This window comes from Fusarium verticillioides, chromosome 7, assembly GCF_000149555.1.
Source record: "Fusarium verticillioides 7600 chromosome 7, whole genome shotgun sequence".
Taxonomy (NCBI): Eukaryota; Fungi; Ascomycota; class Sordariomycetes; order Hypocreales; family Nectriaceae; genus Fusarium; species Fusarium verticillioides.
This window is the reverse complement of record NC_031681.1, coordinates 1,646,997-1,667,017: the sequence shown is the minus strand read 5'-3', so window position 1 is coordinate 1,667,017 and position 20,021 is coordinate 1,646,997. Positions and strand designations below refer to the sequence as shown.

General features: G+C 49.2%; 5 protein-coding genes across 6 annotated transcripts; 3 read left to right on the top strand and 2 right to left on the bottom strand.

Annotated features, from left to right (window-relative positions):
* Window positions 1–290: 290 nt before the first annotated feature.
* Window positions 291–9,626, bottom strand: FVEG_07066 (hypothetical protein). The gene is made up of 12 exons (XM_018895581.1): window positions 8,540–9,626; window positions 8,325–8,490; window positions 5,603–8,276; window positions 5,198–5,555; window positions 4,598–5,151; window positions 4,426–4,535; window positions 4,168–4,376; window positions 3,550–4,119; window positions 3,447–3,498; window positions 1,198–3,395; window positions 1,078–1,134; window positions 291–1,005 (listed from the first exon to the last, which is right to left on the bottom strand). The coding sequence occupies exons 1-12, from the start codon at window positions 9,255–9,257 to the stop codon at window positions 905–907; spliced, it is 7,767 nt and encodes a 2,588-aa protein (XP_018752875.1). The 5' UTR covers window positions 9,258–9,626; the 3' UTR covers window positions 291–904.
* A 1,748-nt stretch (window positions 9,627–11,374) lies between these two features.
* On the top strand, window positions 11,375–12,612 carry FVEG_16009 (hypothetical protein). 2 transcript variants are annotated; one of them, XM_018905241.1, is made up of 3 exons: window positions 11,375–11,635; window positions 11,685–11,735; window positions 11,825–12,612. In XM_018905241.1, exons 1-3 carry the CDS (start codon window positions 11,559–11,561, stop codon window positions 12,414–12,416), a joined length of 720 nt encoding a protein of 239 aa, XP_018752873.1. In that variant the 5' UTR covers window positions 11,375–11,558; the 3' UTR covers window positions 12,417–12,612. The 2 variants fall into 2 exon arrangements, with proteins under 2 accessions (XP_018752873.1, XP_018752874.1); XM_018905242.1 differs by lacking the exon at window positions 11,685–11,735 and having other exon boundaries at window positions 11,419–11,635.
* A 1,243-nt stretch (window positions 12,613–13,855) lies between these two features.
* FVEG_07065 (hypothetical protein) lies at window positions 13,856–15,688 on the top strand (the record flags this gene model as incomplete). The annotated part of the gene is made up of 2 exons (XM_018895580.1): window positions 13,856–13,973; window positions 14,100–15,688. The coding sequence occupies 2 exons, from the start codon at window positions 13,856–13,858 to the stop codon at window positions 15,686–15,688; spliced, it is 1,707 nt and encodes a 568-aa protein (XP_018752872.1).
* A 134-nt stretch (window positions 15,689–15,822) lies between these two features.
* Window positions 15,823–18,016, bottom strand: FVEG_07064 (hypothetical protein). Its single transcript, XM_018895579.1, has one exon. It carries the CDS (start codon window positions 17,962–17,964, stop codon window positions 15,955–15,957), a length of 2,010 nt encoding a protein of 669 aa, XP_018752871.1. The 5' UTR covers window positions 17,965–18,016; the 3' UTR covers window positions 15,823–15,954.
* Window positions 18,017–18,167: 151 nt separating this feature from the next.
* FVEG_07063 (hypothetical protein) lies at window positions 18,168–19,756 on the top strand. The gene has a single exon (XM_018895578.1). The coding sequence runs from the start codon at window positions 18,240–18,242 to the stop codon at window positions 19,485–19,487; it is 1,248 nt and encodes a 415-aa protein (XP_018752870.1). The 5' UTR covers window positions 18,168–18,239; the 3' UTR covers window positions 19,488–19,756.
* Window positions 19,757–20,021: the final 265 nt, after the last annotated feature.

Genomic DNA, 20,021 nt, shown 5'->3' with positions numbered 1-20,021 from the left:
GAAACACATCTCCAGATCAGAGACCCGCTGTTTCATCTGTAGAGACATGTTTCCAAACTTGCGAATTTTCGCTTACCTGTGGATTGCCATCGTAGCATTGGCGTGCCAAGTAAGGCTGGCCACCATTTTGGTCCGATAGCTAAAGATAGCTTTTCAGCCAGCCGCCAGCCAGGCCTGTCGTTACCGTCACGACCTAGACCTCCAATACTTGGTTCAGAGCACCCACTCCCAGTCCAATTTTTGTGCGGAAATGGATAGGCAACAACTCGCATCCCCCCCCCCCCCCCTCCGTCTGTCACTCGGCTTAGGTCTCCCGTCAATCATAGGCTTTTCTCAAGTCGCTATTCATAGAACTACATGGCGCCAAACTCACTTCATCTGGCGGTAACAGATACAGCTCTGTTCTAATCTGGCTGTGAATTCATTCAAGGTTACCGAGCACCAGGAGATGCTCCGCGGCTTATCGGATCATCTACCTGGCTATCATGATCATGTAGTCGTGTATTCGTTGACCCGGCAGACTATGTATCAGCTGATGAGTCTCATACCGTCCTGGCTGTGAGGAACAGACTGGGAGCTCGTCTCTTTCTCTGCCTGTTTCAGCCATAACTCCCTCATCCTGTTCATCTTATTTTCCATGACGCCATCACTCCTTGCTATGCAAATCGCCCCAGAAACACTCGCTTCTGCCTCGATACCATGACTGTACATTGATGTTATGAGCCTGATAAACCCTCCATTACCCACTCGTTCTTTAAGCTAGGGTCTAGTCGAAGCAAACCATCAATAAGAATTCACTTATCTTCTACTGAACGCCTTTTCGTCCTTGTCCGTGTCCGTTGTAATGTTCTGGTTTCGAGTAACCGCAGTGGATCGTCTGAATTCCTTGGGAATAATCCCAACCTCATGACATCTGCTCCAGATCGTTTATTTCGTTCATTCCTGGAATGTTCATCTCAACAATGTCATCAAGTTGTTCAGATGACCCGCAGGATCCTTCCCAGTCTTTGCTCAACGTCAGTCATCACCTCAAGTCTGTTATGATTGTGCTGGAATCGCTGAGCGACTATAACGTACCGGACCCATCTTCCTCCAGTTCGTCAACAATGAGCCGGCGGAAGGGATTCAAAACATCTGTGAAACATGTGAGCCTTCTGGTAAGCGATACTGGATAAAATTGCAGAGAAAGTGACCTACCGTCCTGCAATGTGAGGAGTTCCACATCTAGCTCGGGCTGTGTATCCCCTGTTGTTGCCACCGTAGCTGCACACCCCTCAATCACCTTCAAGAACTTGTCTGCAATCTCCCGACTCATTTGAGCCCGTCTGCGCACATGGTGGTCCCTGAGATACTGGAGACAGATAACACCGGTCTGCTTCATCATCTGTCTGATTGAGACTTGATCATCCACGGTGACATCGTGGTCACTGGTAGCATCAGCATCAATCTTACCCAACTCGCAAACTAAAAAGTCACGTGTGCTCCGGCGCACTTGTTCTTCAGGGCTTGCGAGGAGAAAAGGTACCCATCTTGGGATGAGGTCACGGCTGAACGCGCGGATCGCCTTGCAAAATTCCCTGTCCTGTTGGCGGAGATCCAATGCTGTTCTGAAGAGCTGAACAAAATACACCCCCTCGGTGTTTTGAAGGCTTTTCGCTTGCATAGATACGTGCTCAATCATGTCTTTGGCGTTGCTGAGCTGTTCTGTGCTTTCGAGGTACGTGACGGAAGCCCGCAGAAACGGATCCATGGCTTGGGTCGAAGTCTCACCACGAATACAGAGCTTCAAGGTCCCGAGTACTTTTTCATCCATACCGCTGTCCAGCTTTGTCAAGATTCTGATGATATTGTTGCTGCCTGCGTGTTCTTGATCGAGGGCCAGGAGTTTTTCAACAAACAAGCTGGTATAGGAACCGTTGGGGCTGCTGTAAACAAGATCCACCTCTTCGGTTGTCCAGCTGAAGGCCTCAGCTGGTTGTGACACCCGCTCTGTCGCGTCTTCGACATATCCGGTTCCTATTTGCGGCCTCATCTGACTCATCAAGTGGTTGACTAGTCTGATAATCGATACATATGAGGTAGGCTTTGTAGTATTGTTCCGCCTAATGACACTTTGGAGCATTCTGGCCCAGTTCCCACTGAGTTCCTGGAGCGGATCAGCAGAAATGATTCTGATAGCGCTGGCTAGAAAGTTCGCGGCAAAGACATATCCGGTTTCCCGATGACCCATATCAGCAAAGTCTAGAACAGCTCCGAAGTAGTCGTCCCAGGCTCTAATGTGAATATGAAAGAATTTCCAAAGGTGTTGGAATATCAGCATTACGCCGTCAATAACGGGGCGATGGGAAGCATCAGGTTCAGAGAGTGTCTCATCTCCGTCAGCATCATGAGCCAACTTGTATCGAATCTCCGGGTCGTAGACATTAGGCAAAGCCGTCGAGATCTTCGTGACTGCAACCTTGAAAAGGTTCCTGATCTTGCTCCGTACTAATTGATCTGGATTACGCTGCAAAAGCATGCGGAAAGCGCTCGGATGCTGATTGAAGTACTCATAGAAGGAAAAAGCACACCGCTCGCATGATGTGACTGCATCTTGAATAATCTCTTCGTATGAGAGAAAACCCGGAGTGTCCTTAGTCCTTGTGACAACCTGATCTAAATTACCGATGAGTGTTCGCATGGCAAGATCCTGAAGTCCATGCTCTTGACTACGCATAGCCATGAAGCTGTTGATACTCGAACTCTTTTCGCAGCTGCCAATGGATCTGCAGTGTTGATGTGACTGACGGAAGAGAACTTGAACAAGCTTGACATTGCTTGGGTCGTAAATACAATGGCGGCGGAGGATATTTGTATTCTCGTCTGAGAGATGATCCGCAAGGTGGTCTGGCACGTCAACACGAAGGGGTGCCGGAATGGCAAGGGCCGGCACCTTTTCCTGTTCCGAGCGCAAGGATGAAGAACGCTGGTAAAACAGCATATAAGCGCTAAAATTCTTGTCGTATGAAATGCCGTTATGATCATACATGGGACGGTGATCCGGACCTCCAAACGTGGAGTATTCCATCTGCGCAGGGTCCCATGGCATTACTGAGTCGTCGTTGAATTCCACCCACAAGGGCCGATTCCTTGAGGTGGGACGCTCGCGAATGTATGAGTAGTAGTGTCCAGATTCAGCGGTGCCTGCGTGAACGAGCACACCCACTAGTTCGAAGATGTCCTCCTCGATATCGCTCGTTGGGTTGCTGAGATGCTCAATGGTATATGGTCGCATATCAATTTGATCCGGAAAGGAGAAATAATCATTGATCTTGTTTCTCTGCAAGGTACGCAGGTTGAAATCAAACCTTTTCAAATGGAATATGACATTGTCGGGAACATCTTTGAGACAGGCCCTATGAAAAATTAGCTACTATGAGGCATCACGCCAGGAGGGAGGCCAATACCTTTTCACCGCGTCAACATGTCGGTCGCATGTTGAGCATTTGTACTTGTTGTCTGGTTATTCGGTCAGCATCTCCTGTTTTCTTACTATAGGACTTTGCGTACCTCCTTCCATGACCTCGCCATCCACATATGCCTGGAGGCTTTCTGCTAATGTGCCTTTCCCCTTGATATCACACTGAATCGCAGAAAATGGCTCGAGTCGCTCCGAGATATGTTCGCACTCTTTTGACTTGACTTGCTGCACAAGCTGACCACCATAGAACGATTTTATGACCCGCTTTTCCTCATGGCCTGAAAGCTGAGTCTCCCAGCGATCAAGTAGTAGATTGTAAAACTCGTCGACGTCCATCTGATTGTGAATGTCGATCAATGCGTCGTCGTATGTTTTGATGGAATGGACGAAATTTGACGGATCGACGAAGCGACGATAACTCTCCTGCATATGACCGAACAGTTTCTGGGTGTATGATAGGAGTTGCTGGCTGTTTGCAGGATCGTCGATGCGGCAGCCGAGGATGAAACGCCTGAACGTAGTGTTCATGAAGAGTTGTGTCATCAAGGAGTTGAGATAACAAGTGTTGGACAAATTCAGCAGACCAGCATACCCACAAGGGGCTCGAAGAGCTCTGTTTCGGTCGAAATGGTAATTGAGATCGTAGATGTAGTGGTCGTCTGGACCTGGTGTCAGCATTCGCACTTTTACTAGAATACAGCACGTACCCTCTTCATCGTCGAAGAATGGAACTTGTTCCTCGAGAGCTTTCACAACCGCCACCATCTTCTTCTGGTCGTGTTTCACAAGAGTGAATAACACATCTGAAAGTTTCGCTCGAGTCTCTTCGTTGAGAATTACTTTGGGCACAGGCTGCCCACTTTGCAGGTCTTTAGGAGGGTATAGGTGCTTCCAAACAAGTGACATTGCGAGGTTACTGGGCCGGGTCAGCATATATTCTGGGACTCAAAGATGCAGCACAATACCTAGGAAGTGTCTTAGACTGTGCGACTGAGTTATCTAGCTCGAGACAAGTGTGCAACAGTAAGGATAGACCTCTCGCGAGCGAATCATCTATACTAGATGGCCCAATGGTCTAATGATCATGCGGTCAGCTGTCTTGCTCAATATCGTTATGACAAGAGTGACTAAGCTTACCTCGGTTGTAGTATGCTCCAGAAGAAGTTGGCTAATTTGAGAGGCAAACTTCTCAATGTTCAAACACCCAGGCGACCGGTCGCTGATATTCACAACGAGGAAATAAACCAACCTGAAGAGTTCTTCGCTCTGGCTGGGAAATGCAGTCGTTTGTCTGATCATGGCGCTGGTGACCTTCCAGAAATACCCAGCTATTGAGGACTCATGGGATACAACTGAATTTTCACAGTCAGTCTCCCTAATGAGAGTGGTAATACTCATAGCCGCAAAAAGCTCTTCAATTAGTTTCGCGGAAAGTGATCTCATGTTCTGGCGGGAATCAATCAGTAGAAGACGATGCAGGTTATGGTTAAAGTCGGGGTTTGTGCTGAGTTTAGCCCAAAACTTGTCATAAAGCATGCTCAGCCGAAGACAGATCACAAGCGCTCCTGCTATGACCGGAGAAGAGACGTCACCAGGACAGTCTATGGCATAAGACAGCATTTTCACCAACCTGTTTGGGTCAGGAAGGGGGAGCCCCTGCGGCGGTACTGAACATCTGAGGTTGCTGATTCCTGTAACTTTGTTAGGCCGAATAACGTGTGTAATGAGTGAACATACTGTCAAGAAACTGCCTAAGGGCATGCAGCAAAGTCGACGCCAGCTTCAGCCGCAGGAATACCGAAGCACCATTGAATATGTCCTCGTCCGAGATTGCCTGTACGATAAAGGATATTGGTGTCCTGAGAGCCTCTGGAAGGATCACATGATCGGACCCTGTGCCAGTGGTCACACCATTGAGATAACCCATCAGTTGGCTAGGGAGGAGGGTCTCAGTATATTCGACCAACGCATGGACAGCGTAAAGAGATTTGAACGGCTGCCCTGAGGGAAAGATATCTTTATATGACGTTGTTCCACTGCTGATCAACCTCATGAAGTGGCCATCTGTGGGCAGCTTGATGAGAAAGTAGTAAATCTGGAAAGGTCAGTCGAAGTCCCGATCGCCAACGTGCGGATACTTACCTCTTGTGCCAGTGCTTCATCCATGCTCAAATACTCCCATATCTCGTCAAAGTGTGCGGAAATCTCAATCTCTAGTGGTGAAGCGCCTGGCCTGACCCTCTTGGAGAGGGCGGGGCCACCCTCCTCACGTCTGACCAGTATAAGGCCATCATGCACGCATAGATCTTCTAGGGACCTACATATATCCTGCTCACTCGGCAGAAATGGTCGGCCTCGGTAGTATATCCGATAGTTCTCGAACCCAGTCTCTTGCCGCAAACTAGCGAGGAGCGAGGCTGCCGTGTTCGCCCTCCCAATGACAAGTGGCTTGATGTCAGTCTGTTGGTCCCCATCGAAGGACTGATACTTCAGGCCCGCAGGATCTCCTTGGACCTCGTGGGAGGCTTGTGGGATCAGTGTTCGTAGATCAGGTGCGGCCAAGGATGGCTTCGACTGGTGGGCTTCAAGAATATAGCGGAGAAACTTCAACGAACGGGTGAAAATCCTTTCTTGCTGCTGTGACTGCTGTAGAGTAATTGTGGTAACCACGACTTGGTCATCGCTGTTCGTGCCTTGGCTTGCATTTCTCAACTTCTGGGCAGCACTTTTCAGCTGCTCTAAGCATCGACTCGCTAGCTTCAGATGGACAGATTGTGCTCTCAGAGTTGGGATAGAGTTGAAAAGTCGACTGTTGATATAGACATCAACTGCGAGAGTTCGTATGGCCCTATCTACTAGAGTCTCGTCTTCGGCCTCAAGAATGAGGCGCCACAATTGTTCAATGCCACTCGTAGCAACTGCTTCGGGGTCATCGAGAGCAAGGCTGAGATTGTCGTTGAGGCGTGGGAGAATCTCAATTCTTAGAAACTCAAGCACGCCCTCACAGAAGTATTCGGACGAAAGGGCTGGAAGATGGTAGGTCAGACAAGCTCGGAGGAAAGAATTACCATTTTTGTGCTTGCGATGGACACTGTTCAAGATTTCCCAGCCCACCCGCCTATCACCTGGTGAAAGGGACATTGGTCCTACCAACATGTCCCATAGTTTGACACCGAGGTCCTCGGTGATTGACGGTGGCTCAAGCTGGATAAGGTTGGCAATGAACTCTCTCCGAGGTTGGTTGACAGAGCACGAGAGAACCGCCGGAATCCCTGCCGCCTGGCCAGCGCCAATAGCATGTTCCAACTCTTCAATTACGAGTCTTGTCAGGTCATGGTGTTCTACTAGCCAGCGCATTTCTTGACTCATGTCCCTTGATTGTAATGTGATGAACAAACACCAAAGGCTCCCCAGGGTTGTTGCAGACTTATTTGCAAGGTCTTGAAGACAACCAAGATAGAGCTGTTGCTTCCCTTCATCATCTGGGCCGCACCTCAGGAGCTCTACGAATTTCTGCATTGCTGCTTGTTGGATGTCAGGATACATGACTTGTGATCCGGATGCGCAAACAGACGAATCCCTCAATAGACGCATACATAAACTGTACGGTTGGACAAACAGAAGACGCCCATTCGAACATTTTTCTGCCATGTTCTTCATGACAGCCTCCCAGAGCATTCGGATGGCGGGCGTGAATGCGTCTATGGGAAGAGTTTGGAACTTCTCACAGAGAAGCAAAACCCCGTCGTCGTCAAAAAGGTGCGCGAATTGAATGACCATACGAGCCAGAGCGTCAGCGGTACGGGGGTCTTGCCTGGAAGTAATGCCTTCCCAAAACCTATCGATATGCGTCCTTCGATACCTTCTCGTCACAATGATGAAGCCAATGATATTAGCACCCTCAACAATAATTTCAGGATGGCAGTTGGCGCCTAGTAGGTAGTCGATGAATCCGGTCCGGATCAGGTATTCCGCAATGTGTTCGACATAATGGCCCCCGTCTTCGGCTTTGCTGTCGCAATGCTTTTTCCAGAAGCCAACAAGCTCTTTGCACATTTGTGTCATGCCTTGAAATCGAAGTTGCATTTGACTTGACTTGATTAGTTTGATCAAGAATTGAAAGCGGTTTTCATAGGAAATCGCTTCAGCAGTGTATCTGAGAGGCACTGCTGGAAAATCGGTGCGGTGCCGTTCCAACATGAGAGTTGCAGCTGCGTGATCACCCTTGAGAGCTATGTTGATCATATTTGACAAAGCTTGAATGATCACAAGAACACTGTCTGCGGCGAGATGCGTCGGACTTTTGTCAATCATGGTGTCCAATCTTCCGTGCATCAGATCGAGCAACGTGTGGCCTATCAGAAGTTTCTGTTTGCTTTTGGAAGCAATTTCGGGAGTACCAATGTTACAGGAATCCTCCATGATATCTGAGGCGACTAAGCATATAGGTGCCAGGTCATTAGTCAACCGGGGATATGTAGGGATAATTTGGAGCAATGCTCTTGTCAGTTGGAGAAGGCGACTAAGGCTCCCGCCTGGGCTGTCCTGGTATGCCTTCAGAAAGGTCGTGGACAAGGCCCCGAAATGCTGATACTGATCATCACTTAACAATAGCGGGTTGATGATTGAGTGGAGGTTCTGAAGGTAGCATGGGCAGAAAAGTTCGACAGTCTGCTGTCCCCGGCCTCCCTGTTCTGCTATGAACTCATTGGTCGTGTGAATATCCTGATTGACGAACCATGCTGACAACCTGGCGTAGTCTAAAAAGATGGCCTTGGTATGATGCCGTAGCACATCATCTGCTAGAAACGGAGGCCTGTGAAACGTTAGTCTCGGTACACAGGAGCATGCGTGATGGGCTTACTTGTGAGCAGCCATAGTGGTAATAATGCGTGGGAATGTCACCCAGAAAACAAGGTTAAGACGACATGAATCGACTACCAATTGCTGATTGGCAGTAGTGATGTAATCAATATACCGTCCAAGCCATTGTTGGAGTTTGTAGATGACTCCTGCATCGATCGACGATTCTGTACTGTTAGTATCTAAACCCCCTAGGAAAAGGAGAATGCGTCTTACGAGTTTCAATGTAATTGCAGAGTCGCACCACCATTCCCTCCAGTGTCTCTGTGGGTTCTCTGAAAGGAAATTCGTTGATGGGATCGATCATGACAGAATCATCATCGACTATTGAAACCCCAATGCTCTGGCGATCAGAAGCCATATCATCATCCGACTGCACAGTGATAACTTCGATGGGAGGGCTTGCTGAATGCGAGAAGCTGGACCGTGGAGTGTCGAGATTCTGGGGAGGTGGCACCATGGCGACTTCAGCATCCTCGACGCTCTCTTTGACTTGGTCCTTGAAGACATTAGCCGTAGTCTCAGCCGCAACTGACTGGGCCACGTTCGGTGGAGGAGGTGGTGAGGAAGTTGAGTCGTTCTCGGGCGCGTTTCTCAGGTTAAGAGTAGCCATGCTTGATGGCGGCTCTGTTAATGGGTCGCAAACAGGAGGCCCTGTATCTGAAGTCTTCGGCGCGACTGAGTCTGGTTGAGAGTAGACAGTTGTCGAGCCAGGCTGAGGCAAGACAGGTTCAGTGTCAAGAGTGGCGGAGCGAGAAGAGTCGTGACCAGGATTCACGGTGCTGTGAGAATTGGTAGGAGACCCGGAGAGCGAGGTTCGTTGGCGCTTGCGAGATGATATGTTACTGTCATCGAAGGGATTCGGCCGGGTCGAGCTCGCTTCAGCGGAGGCAGCACGATCTGGTAGGGCGGGAGATCTCGAGGCTGGATCCATCGGAATCGTAGAAAGAGGCCAACGGGGACAAAGCGTGGAGGTGCAGAGACGTCACACCGTCGCGAAAGACGCCCCGGCGATAGCTGCACAAAATTAACATGTGGGTTTGATAGAAACTGTGAAATGTAGCGGGGCAAAGTAGCAAGATTCCCAAGCTCTAAGATATAAGAAGTTTCGAAGAGGGAATCAGAGTCAAAGCACGAGTACGGGGGTAAGGGAGACGTAGGCAAATGTGTGCGAATAAGAGATCCTGACGTTCAAGAACGGATGAAAGATGGTTGCCCAGAGGAATACTGTTTACACTTTGGGACTTGCTTGTGATGCGGATAAGAAAACAGGTGGATGGATTGGATGGATAAGGCTTTTGAGATGGATCTGAGGATACCTAGGATAGATAGTAGGTAAGGTACCTAGGCACCTTAGTTCAGGCCGGGGGAGCAAGGATTGGCAGTGCGCGCTCGCGGTTTGCTAGTGTGGATACCCCGCTATCACAGGAGCACTGGGGGTGCAGATAGTAGCCCGACACCAGAGCATGGGAAGGGTTTGGAAGGGAACGGGAAACATTCGTTTGGGGAAAATAGAAGGATAGGGATGTGTTTTACTTGCCTTTTCAAGAAAACTAGTACGAGACGGTAACTTTTGATACTCTCTTGTCGAATGAGAAGGTTGTTGGAAGAAGACAGCCTGCTTTCATGTGAGCGGGCATATATAGGTAGCTAATGGAAGCTATGGAGGTTTTCAGGTAAGGTACCCGTACAAAGTATGAAGAAGGAAGGGTGATAAGAGAACCCTCACAGCCGCTGCTGGGTAAGGGGTGAAAATGGTGCGTGCCAGAACCTTGAAGCTTTCGGGGATTTCTAATGGAGGGTCTCTCTGGTGCCGTCGAGCTAAGATTTATGCTGGGTAGGTAGTCAGGTAGATCAAGATTTCCCTGGTGCCCGGTTGCCTTGCAGTTGTTTTTGGCACTGACAGTTGTTCCGCACAAATTGAGATCCTTTTAGTGGGGAGCTCGCTTCCAGACAGCTTGGGCGTGATGTCAGTTGCTGTCGGAGGGCGGGGTAAAAAGGTGTGAGGATAGTGCGATTACATCAAGGACGCGTTCTCGATTGGCTCCGAGGACGGTACTGTAGGTTAAGGTACCAAGTTTGGCATTTATACCTATACTGCCGATTGATTCTCGAGGCCACAGTAGCATTCAACAGGGACGTATATATATATGTATGGGCAAAATATTAATTAGTAACTCAATCAGAGATATAAACCCAGCTACAGTGATTGCCACCAAGCCCTGCGAACACGTGAAGCGAAGACTTCAAATAAAATAAAACCTTGTCATTCACGCGAGAGTTGTCATGATAACGAGCGTGTCTTTTGGTGGGGCATCAAACATCCAACCAACTTTCAATCATGAATACCTAGGTAAATGACGGCAGAAGCAACTTACCCAAATATGCGTCATTCATTGCTCTATCAACTGAGTATTTGGGCGTTGCTATTCGGGCGAAGTAGGTACTATAAGTAACTTTATTTGGAAGTCAAGTTCTTGTCTACTCCAATCTGTGTGGTTATCTGTCGACAACAATTCATGATGACCAACCATGCTTGATTTGAATTGATTTGTGACCATGTTCGGCTGTCTGCCTTAGGCTGCTTCATTTTCGACGCCTGCATGTTTCCTACCTATCAATTGCATCCATGCCTCAAGCAGTGGTGGCTTATTTTTCCACACATTTCAAAGGAGTTTGAATAAGGGGGTTATGAGTAGGTAGGCAAGCTGTAATTTCACGATCCATCTACTTAATTGAACGTTGCCCATGGTCTCTCGGGCCTTTCCCAGCGTGTGTCTGCCTTAGTTGCCTACCTACCTAGGTGGTTGTGCAAGCCACATCGTCTATCAAATGTTAGCCAAGGCCATTGATTTCATTGAGGCAATCTAACATCAACTCTTTGCAAGTTTGGTAAGGAAGAGCCAACTCACAGCTGTCAAGAGCAACCATACTTTAGCCAAAATCCTTTCAATGACTGATCGCCATTCAACTGGCCTTTTCAGAGTTTGTTCCTGCGGCTTATGACATGTAACCCGGCGCTAATAAGCAACTCCTCGTCAAAAATCCTGCCCCACATAATTCGTCCTTCTATTTTATTGTGAATAGCTGCAGCACTTTTTCAGGTTTCTCATGTCATTCTTGTAGCCACGCTGCTCTTCGCAGAACATCCAATTTTACATAGTAGCTTACAATTAGCGGGTTGATCGGAAGTCGCTTGTTGTTTGCAGTGTCTTTCACGTCACTGAGTGTCATCATGTCCGCTCCCAATTCCCAAGCCCCCCGTAAGAAGGTTGTGCACCAGCTTGACACTCCTTTCTCTACTGTCCCATGGTATGACAATCTCTCAAGTTTCTAGGCTGTTGAAGTCTCACACGAATAGGCCCTCAATCTTGACAGAAGATCAAGACACCATCCTCGAATTGCTGTGCGAGTAAGTCAGCTTACAACCTGGCCGAGTCTTACAAATATCTTTCCCTGAAGGCCATGAAATCCAATACGGAGACTTTCTAACGCCCACAGCCTCCTGAGCCCCATTGGGCAGTATCGACAGACACAAATCAAGAGATCCAAGGGGAAGCGTTCATCGCAAAAGGAGGAAGGGGCCAAGAAGACAGCCCAGGCTTCAGAACAACTTCCAGTGCCCCCAATGCCCGAGATAAAAGCCAGTATCGATGTCGGCCTTAACTCTATTACTAGAAACCTGCAGTTGTATTCGCGACAAGAAACTGAATCAATGGGAGACGAACCCTACCGACAATATTCCATGGTCTTTGTAGCGCGGGGCGATCAAGCCTCAACATTCAACTGCCATTTCCCACAGATGATTGGGGCGGCATCTAGGAAGACCAGTTCCGAAAGGAAAACCCGCCTGGTAGGCTTATCTAAACCATGCTCTGAACGCTTGAGTTCTTGTCTTGGAGTGCCAAGGGTCTCGTCCGTCGCTATTCGTATGGATGCCCCAGGAGCTGGAGCTCTGCAGGAGTTTGTTATGAAGAAAGTCGAGCCAATAGAAGCCTCGTGGCTTGATGTGTCTTCGGATGCACAATATCTTGCCCCAAAGATTAATGCTACAGAAACAACGGTGGGACCCAAGCGAGCGCGAGTTGAATGAGGTGTAGGCAGATAACCTAAGCAGGGGGTTATGCATGTATCCTACAGAAATCCGAATTATCTCATTAGCCTTCATATCAGCTGTTTGTTGAACGGTATTGGTAGCTGCATATTACTTAGTAGTGGATAGTTTCAAACGTCAAAACCTTTCATGGGTGCTTAAATGAAGTACAGGAAGGAGACATCCTTTGCGCATATGTATTCTTCCTTTATCTTTGACTAGGTAAGGTACCTAGGCAAAGTTGTTAAGGTATTCATGGCTGTGGAGTAACGTGAGCAGTGTCAAGCAGGATACCATCCCGTGGTTCTCAATTGTCACCGTACAACCTTCTAATCCAGCACCAGACGATCGTAAGGCTGCAGGTAACTCACGAGGGAGGTTTGCAGAAAGACGTAGAGTCACGTATAAAACAGAGACATTAAGCAGGTACTCCTATTGTAGATAGAATTCATCCTCCCACGATATAACAGCGTCAAACCCTGCAGCTTTCGAGTGCATGAACATACACCAGCCGGGATAGCCCCAGGACAGAATCGTTTGTACTCCTCCTGTGAGAGAACCACAGCTCGAGCAACTGAGATCTTGTTGAGAGATTTCTACTCAGTAGGGCAGCTACCTACCTACCTAGTGGACTCTTGGCTTGGCTGTATTGCAATTGGATACAGCACTACCCCCTAAGGACGATGCTACAGCGACTTCACTCAACTACCACTCCTCTGTAATGCTGCCTATAAGCAATCCTTCCGACTAAAACCATCTAGATAGGGGCACTGTCCCCTTTATTCACCAAATGCCTCTGTGAATAAGGTAGCCATCCAATTGTGGCGGTTGCTGGGTTAGGTACTTCCATCGCTTTCTCTCTCTCTCCCCCACCCATCGTCCTCTTCTTTCCTCCTCCTTCACCACCACCACCAGAACTTTTGTTTTGATTTTCTTTTCCCCTTTTCCTTCGCATGTCCTCATAACCCAAGGTATAGACTATCAAGTGAGGTACTCATCAAGGAGACTTGCCTTTTGTTTCCTTTCTTTACTTCTTCCCCCTCTGCTGGCCTTAGCCAGCAGAAGCTCAGCGCGTCCCTGCTCATGATCAAACGTAAGTCGCTTTTCCCTCTGAGTTTTCCACGATCACCTCATTGCCGTCGATAATCCGTCTGCGTCATGATACAAGCATGTTACTGCTATGCTTCGGTCGGTTAACAGCGAATAGTTCAGAACTATCGCCTGTCCAGTATAGCGACACCCCCAGTCTTCGCCGCACAGCTGTTGCTGATTACGTCTGCAATCTCAATATCACCGCGAGTCGCACTATCAAAGATTTATGGTATTAATGATTGCCTCTTTCTTATTATGTCTTAGCTGACACCCTCTCATTACAGTGGCCTTAAACCGCCTCCCACGCTCATGCCCGTAGTCTTGTTGTTACACCGGCCACAGCAACCATGAGCGACAGAGGTTATCAAGACCCTAGCAAGGTGTCAGATGCTAAGGCGCTGCAAATGATGTTCAAATCCAACACCGGGGCTAAGGGTCAAAGTAACATCCCCAAGAAACGAGCAGGTCAGTATTCAAAACTTGGACCCTCATCCTACTTAGACTCGGGAAAGCCCAATCCTCAATTATAAATCTTCACAACAAGTGCAATAAATCTGTTCGTTAACAGTTAGACTAACATGTTGTTCCAAGGCCCATCGATGCAAGCTGCGCGCCCAGCTCCTGTGCCACCAAGCGGTTCTACTACTCCGTCAACCACAGCTCGGTTCTATCCGCCGACCCTTCTATCTAACCCTCTTGATCGTAAAGCTGGAGCTATTCTGGGCCCGTCAGCTTCTGATTTCCTTGGCCGAAGAGATGTAGCTCCGAAGTTATCTTCCAGTCTTGTCCAGGGTCAAGATCACCAGGGGAAGGCCGAGGTTCCATCCACTGTTCCTAAGGTACAGGATGCATCACCCAGTCTCGCTCAGAAAGAAAGTGAGAAGCCTGTGGTCAAGCTCCCGTCTACTTTAGCCGTGATTCCGGAGACTGACAAGCTAGATTTCGACTCGATTCAGGGGCAGAGCGAGAAAGCTGGGGCTCGCGCCACATCTACCAATCTTCCCACTGTTTCTAAGGCCCCTGAAAGAGTCAGCAATCCTGATCTCCTCTGTGACTTCGCCACCGATTCAGGTCAAGCTTCCATAACAGCTACGACAGTAGAAACGGCAGCTGGTCTTCCAAAGACGCCAACTAAGACTACCAATCCTCCCGGTAAAGAGACGAAAAAGAAGACTCTTCTGGAGCTATTCCATAACCAAAAATCGGACGGCGTTTTTGATTGCCAAGCGAAGGAGGTAGCTACACATGACTCCAAGGCCGCCGAACCTTTGAAGTACTCGCCCGACGAACTTCTGGAACTGAAGGCAAATGCAAAGACGGGGGTTCTCCCCCTTGACTGCATAGTCAAGCGTCACAACAACAGCCAGAAAGCGGGTATTGCTGCCACATACAAATCGGCTGCCAGTTTCATTGCTCATAAGACTACCGCTGTATGTGGATCTCATGCTGAGATGACTGAGCCTACTGTTCTTCGTCCCACTGCTCCGCAAACTTCACCCAAGCAGGCTAAGCCCGACTCTATTCAAGCTCCTATTGTGACCACTGCCGAACCTGCACAGGCGGGAAATCTTATTGATCTTGAAGGAGGTCAAGTTGGCCTCAAGTCTGGAGCTGCAGAGAAGGTACCTGGAACCGCCTGTCTCGTTCATCAACGCTGGATGTCTAGCCTCACCTATGATGATCTCGCTGATCTGCAACCTTGTTCGGAGCATACTAAGCTTGACTCTGCTCAAGCTCCCACCAAGGCCCAATCCGAATCTATGCAGGCCAAAGATCCCGTTGCCTTCAAGGAGCTTCCAGATCCAGAAAAGCCTAAGGGGGTTCGCCCTCAGGCACCTGGTTTTGTGCCCAAACTGCACGCGCCGCCAGCCACTTCCATGCTAGCTCAGTATGCGACTCCATCGCCAATTGATTTGGGCGGTAATGAGGCCTCACAACATGCCTCGACAAAGACATTTGCTCCTGCTGAGCATTTCATGGTCACTGCGACGCCTGTTGCTACTCATGCCAATGGCTTCCGGATCACTGGCCCTGCCACCAGTCAAATCATGTTCAGCTCACCTATCAATGTCACCTTCTCGACCGAGCTGCCCCTGCGCACTGCTGGCGACAATGGGGAGGTAGCTCGTGCCCCGAAAAAGCCCACCAAGGGCCTCGATGCATCCATGTGGGCTAAGTAAGAAGGCAAGGATATGGTATGTACAGGTTTCGGATAGGGTTGGCACAAGAACCGACGCTTCTCAGCTGATACTAGAGCGTCTAATTCTATGCGGCCATGTAATCAAGCCTATAGTTGGTTTTTGATACCAGAAGACAGTAGAAAAATACACATGAGTGTAAAACATATATTGGTTATCAACCCGTGAACTACTCAATGATTCTTAAATAGGTGGGAATCGAATTCGATATTAAGTGCACAGTGTTGATGTATTCACTCATCAACCACCTACTCAGACATACCCTTCTCTAGTATCTTGACTCCCTCTCTGACTTTAGGTGAGTAATGCTTCCTCAACAGTTCGCCCTCCCACACCGTTGCTGTGAACGGGTTGCTACCCTCAACACTATCGCTCACGGGATTGTATCGACCATCTCCCTTGCGCTCCTCAGTATCCCATAGACTACGGACCTTCTTCGAGTGCGTGTGCGCTACATCGCTGAGAAGAACCAAAACAGCCTGGCACGACTTGTCAGGGAGCTGAAGCGCTGTTGTCATGAGCTGCTTGGAAAAGGCGGCTAGTCGCATAGGTGGCACGGATCGGATGTTCCAGGGCGGGAGAAGAATACCTGTCAGTGCTCGGAGGAGAAGAACTGTTGTGGTCTGGACATTGATCTTGGTGGTCGCGTTGGTTGTGTTAGTGGGGCGTGTCAGCTCGACATCGGGGTTTGTTGAGAGTGGGAGAAGGGACTTGAAGAGATGTGTTGTGAAGAAGGAGAGGTCAAGATGAAGATCGTTGCGCGAGTTGTGAGCGTCTTGGCCTTCGAGCAGAGCGTATGCTGTAACGGTACACAGAAGAGCCTCGCGGGTTAGGTTGCGAATGGGGATATCATCATCGTCTTCTTCACCCTCATTGCCATCCTCATCACCGAGACCCTCAGTGGCGTCTTCTTCGCTGTGTCGAATAAGATCCTTGAGTGCTTCCAACAAATCGCCAAAGAAATCCTGGTTGATGAGATGGGCGTACTTGGCAAGACCTTCAAGAACGGCACCCATGAGATGAGGCACGCGTAGCTTAAGAATGCGAAAGTAGGTTGCAAACACAAGCTTAAGCGTCTCGGACTGCATACGATCACGTTCCTCGTGGCTGACTGATGCATCGGCGCTGGCCATATCCTTGTCCAAGGCCTTCTGTTCCTTGAGCGCCTTGCGATGCCGCTTGGTTCTAAACTCCTTCTTTTTCCTCTTGAGGGGTGCATCATCATTCTCGACATGGTCTCTGGATGCCTTACCCGAGAATTCGGAGAGGAGGCGCAGGCTTAGGAAGAGGTTCACAACACTCTCATCGACCTGAAACTCGCGAGCCTTCATCATCTTGGAAAGTAACCCCACAGCATCGTGTGCCGGTCGCCCTTCTTCGTCCTCCTTGAAAAGCGTCTGAAGAGCCTCTAAACACTTGACGCCATCTTGATTGATCTTGCGCCGGCTGAGCTTCGAAACAAGAATCTTGAGCAAATCTATGTGAAAGTTGAAGTGTGAAACCGATGTAACGAGAGTGCAGGCACAAGTGATAGCGATAGTAGCCATACTCTGCCCGCCCTTTGCAGCCCTGACCTCGAGCTTGGAGCATCGCGCAAGCTCCTTGATATAGTTCTGATATCCAGAAACGAGAGCTTGTTCATACTGTCGCAGTGTACGCACTTCCTTGGATAGTTTTTCCCTGGGTCCGTTTTCAGTCTGGGGACGTATACGGTATCCAGGGATGACATCCTTGTAGACAGACATTTGGGTCATGAGGGCAAGCATCTGGATGGCGATAAGCTTAGATTGTCCGATCTTGGCGAGGGCCTTGAATGCGCCGACGTGTTCCTCTGGGTTCTCGTTCATTTGCATAGCAATCTTTGCTAGCTCTTCCTGTGCTGCGAGAATCTGCTGAGGCTCTGGGATCTCGGGTTCCTTTTCTTCTTCCTCCTCCTCCCCCTCCTCCTCCTCAGGTTTCCCCTCCACTTCATCCTCGCGGCCTTCTAGCCATTCCGTGTCGCTCTCGATTGAGGCCGTCTCATCGTCTTGCGCTTCAGCTTGCTCAATTCGACCATCGGCCGTCTTGATGGGGAGTCTGTTGCTCTCTTTTTGCTTCTTGCCTTTGCGTGGGCGCGTCTCATAGTCTTGTTCGAGACTCCAATTTGAAGCGTTCTTAAAGAAAGACTTCTGGGCGCTCCTTGAGTCGTTCTGATCTCGGGTCTCATGATTGGCAGAATCATGAGCGATCTTTCTTCGTTTTGTGCCGTTTTGTGCCATTTTTCTGTATTATTTCCAGTTTATGGCACGAGATAAATGCGCCTCTTGAAGGTTTTGTCGTCGTCTGTCTGGTCGATTTCTGCCAAAGTCGACAAGGTCTTGTGGGGCCGGCAGGAAATCGCATTCACTGATTGGATGAGATCATCACTCACCGCCAAAAAGTTGGACTTTTCTGCCGGACAGAAATGCCCCTCTACCAAATTATTTCCCAGCCGTAGTGTTTCTTTCTACCGTGTCTGCTACCCAACTCGATCTACTCCGCCAAATCGTCGCAAATGGGTTTCACAAAGCCGCCTGTTCAGGCGCTCAAGTCTTCCAATAAACTGAAACGAAAGGAGCTCTTCGTCCAGTACAAGAAGCACCAGAACAAGGAGAGACATGAGGAACGACACCGTCGCCGTAGGGAAGAAGCAAAGGACCCCGAGCTCAAGGCAGCCCGTCTAGCCAAGCGCAAACCTGCAACGATCGACTCGAAGCGAGTATGGGATGACATAGACGATGACAGTCTTGGTGTGCAGGTGGACCTCGAGAAGCTGAAGCGCCGCCGCATTGAAGAGGCTGAAGCAGCAGAACAGGCGGCTCACGAGGCTGCTATGCGCGCTGAGGAAGAGCTGGACGAGGATGATGACGTTGACAGTATGCTGGCTTCGGATGAGGAGATGGACGAAGAGCGACAGGCTGCACTGGAAAAGAAGCGTCAACGCCGTACACAGCGAGATAACAGTGTTGCCCCATCCACAACAAGCACAAACCTTGACTTGACACCAACATCACTGGCCCTAAAGTTTCCGTCTCTTTTCACCGACATACCGGCTCCTGAGCCCAAGATTCTGGTCACAACATCCATCAACTCTACTCTCCACGAACAGGCCCATGTTCTCTGCGAGTTCTTCCCCAACAGCTCATATGTCCCCCGTTCGGCCCATCGATACGGCCATAAGTATTCGCTCCGAGAGATCTGCAAGTACGCCTCAAATCGGGAGTACACAGCTGTAATTCTTCTCAAGGAGGACTCCAAGAAGCCTACAGGTCTCACCGTTGTGCATCTTCCTTCCGGCCCAACTTTTCATTTCTCCATCACAAATTGGATCGAAGGCAAAAAGCTTCCAGGCCATGGCAACCCAACAAATCACTACCCGGAACTGCTTCTCAACAATTTCAAGACACCACTTGGTCTGTTGACCGCCAAGCTATTTATGACCTTGTTTCCCCCTAAGCCCGAGTTCCAAGGTCGCCAGGTCACTACGCTCCACAACCAGCGAGATTATATCTTTGTGCGACGACATCGTTACGTTTTCCGAGAAAAGCGACAGACAGAAAAGAGCATCGTCGGTGCCGATGGAAAGGAGGTTAAGGGTGTGGAGGGCATCCGCGCTGGTCTCCAGGAGCTTGGTCCCCGCTTCACCCTCAAGTTGAGGAGAGTTGACAAGGGTATTGGAAGAGCTGGAAGTGAGGGTGATGATGCGACACAGTGGGAGTGGAAGGCTAAGATGGAGAAGGACCGCAAGAGGTTCAACCTATAATTGCTTCTCTAATAGTGAGTTGGTAGTCACGGTGCTTGGCGTTCTTGAACTTGAACCGGCAATACAATGAAGTACAAAGATAACGAAGACATCTTCATCTCAAGCTCCTGGCTTCTGTCATTCCTTTTACCCAATGCTGTATAGCATATTCTTTAACCCCCAAATTCGAGAAGAGGCTCGCCTCACGGCTGAGTGGCATGATAGATGAGGTGTCGATTCGTATCAACGTGACTTCACCGTGCCCTGCTCAAGAGATCCTGATTTTGCGCAAGGCCTAGGGGAGTACTGCTTCTAGTAGCGACTAGCTCAGTAGCCCAAGTTAGTTACCAAGGTGATAGTACCCGTGGACAACACAAGTGCTCTCGCGGAAGTAGCATTCAAAGAAAGCACTTTGACGAGTGCGTTGTCTATCGACGAGACAGTTGCTCGATGCTGGATGATAGTCGACAGTGGCCCCTGAGATACCTACTAAAGTGAGGGCGGTGGTTTCCATGTTTCAGGTTACCTAGTAGGTCCGTCCTTTCAAGCCCAGAT

Coding starts and splice junctions, on each gene's coding strand:
- FVEG_07066 (XM_018895581.1), bottom strand. CDS start 9,257: ATGGATCCAGCCTCGAGATCTCCCGCCCTACCAGATCGTGCTGCCTCC. Junction 4,377..4,425: donor CAGTCTAAGACACTTCCTAG/GTATTGTGCTGC, acceptor GACCCGGCCCAG/TAACCTCGCAATGTCACTTG. Junction 4,120..4,167: donor ATTCTTCGACGATGAAGAGG/GTACGTGCTGTA, acceptor CACCAGGTCCAG/ACGACCACTACATCTACGAT.
- FVEG_16009 (XM_018905241.1), top strand. CDS start 11,559: ATGTCCGCTCCCAATTCCCAAGCCCCCCGTAAGAAGGTTGTGCACCAG. Junction 11,636..11,684: donor CCTTTCTCTACTGTCCCATG/GTATGACAATCT, acceptor TCACACGAATAG/GCCCTCAATCTTGACAGAAG. Junction 11,736..11,824: donor ATCCTCGAATTGCTGTGCGA/GTAAGTCAGCTT, acceptor TAACGCCCACAG/CCTCCTGAGCCCCATTGGGC.
- FVEG_07064 (XM_018895579.1), bottom strand. CDS start 17,964: ATGGCACAAAACGGCACAAAACGAAGAAAGATCGCTCATGATTCTGCC.
- FVEG_07063 (XM_018895578.1), top strand. CDS start 18,240: ATGGGTTTCACAAAGCCGCCTGTTCAGGCGCTCAAGTCTTCCAATAAA.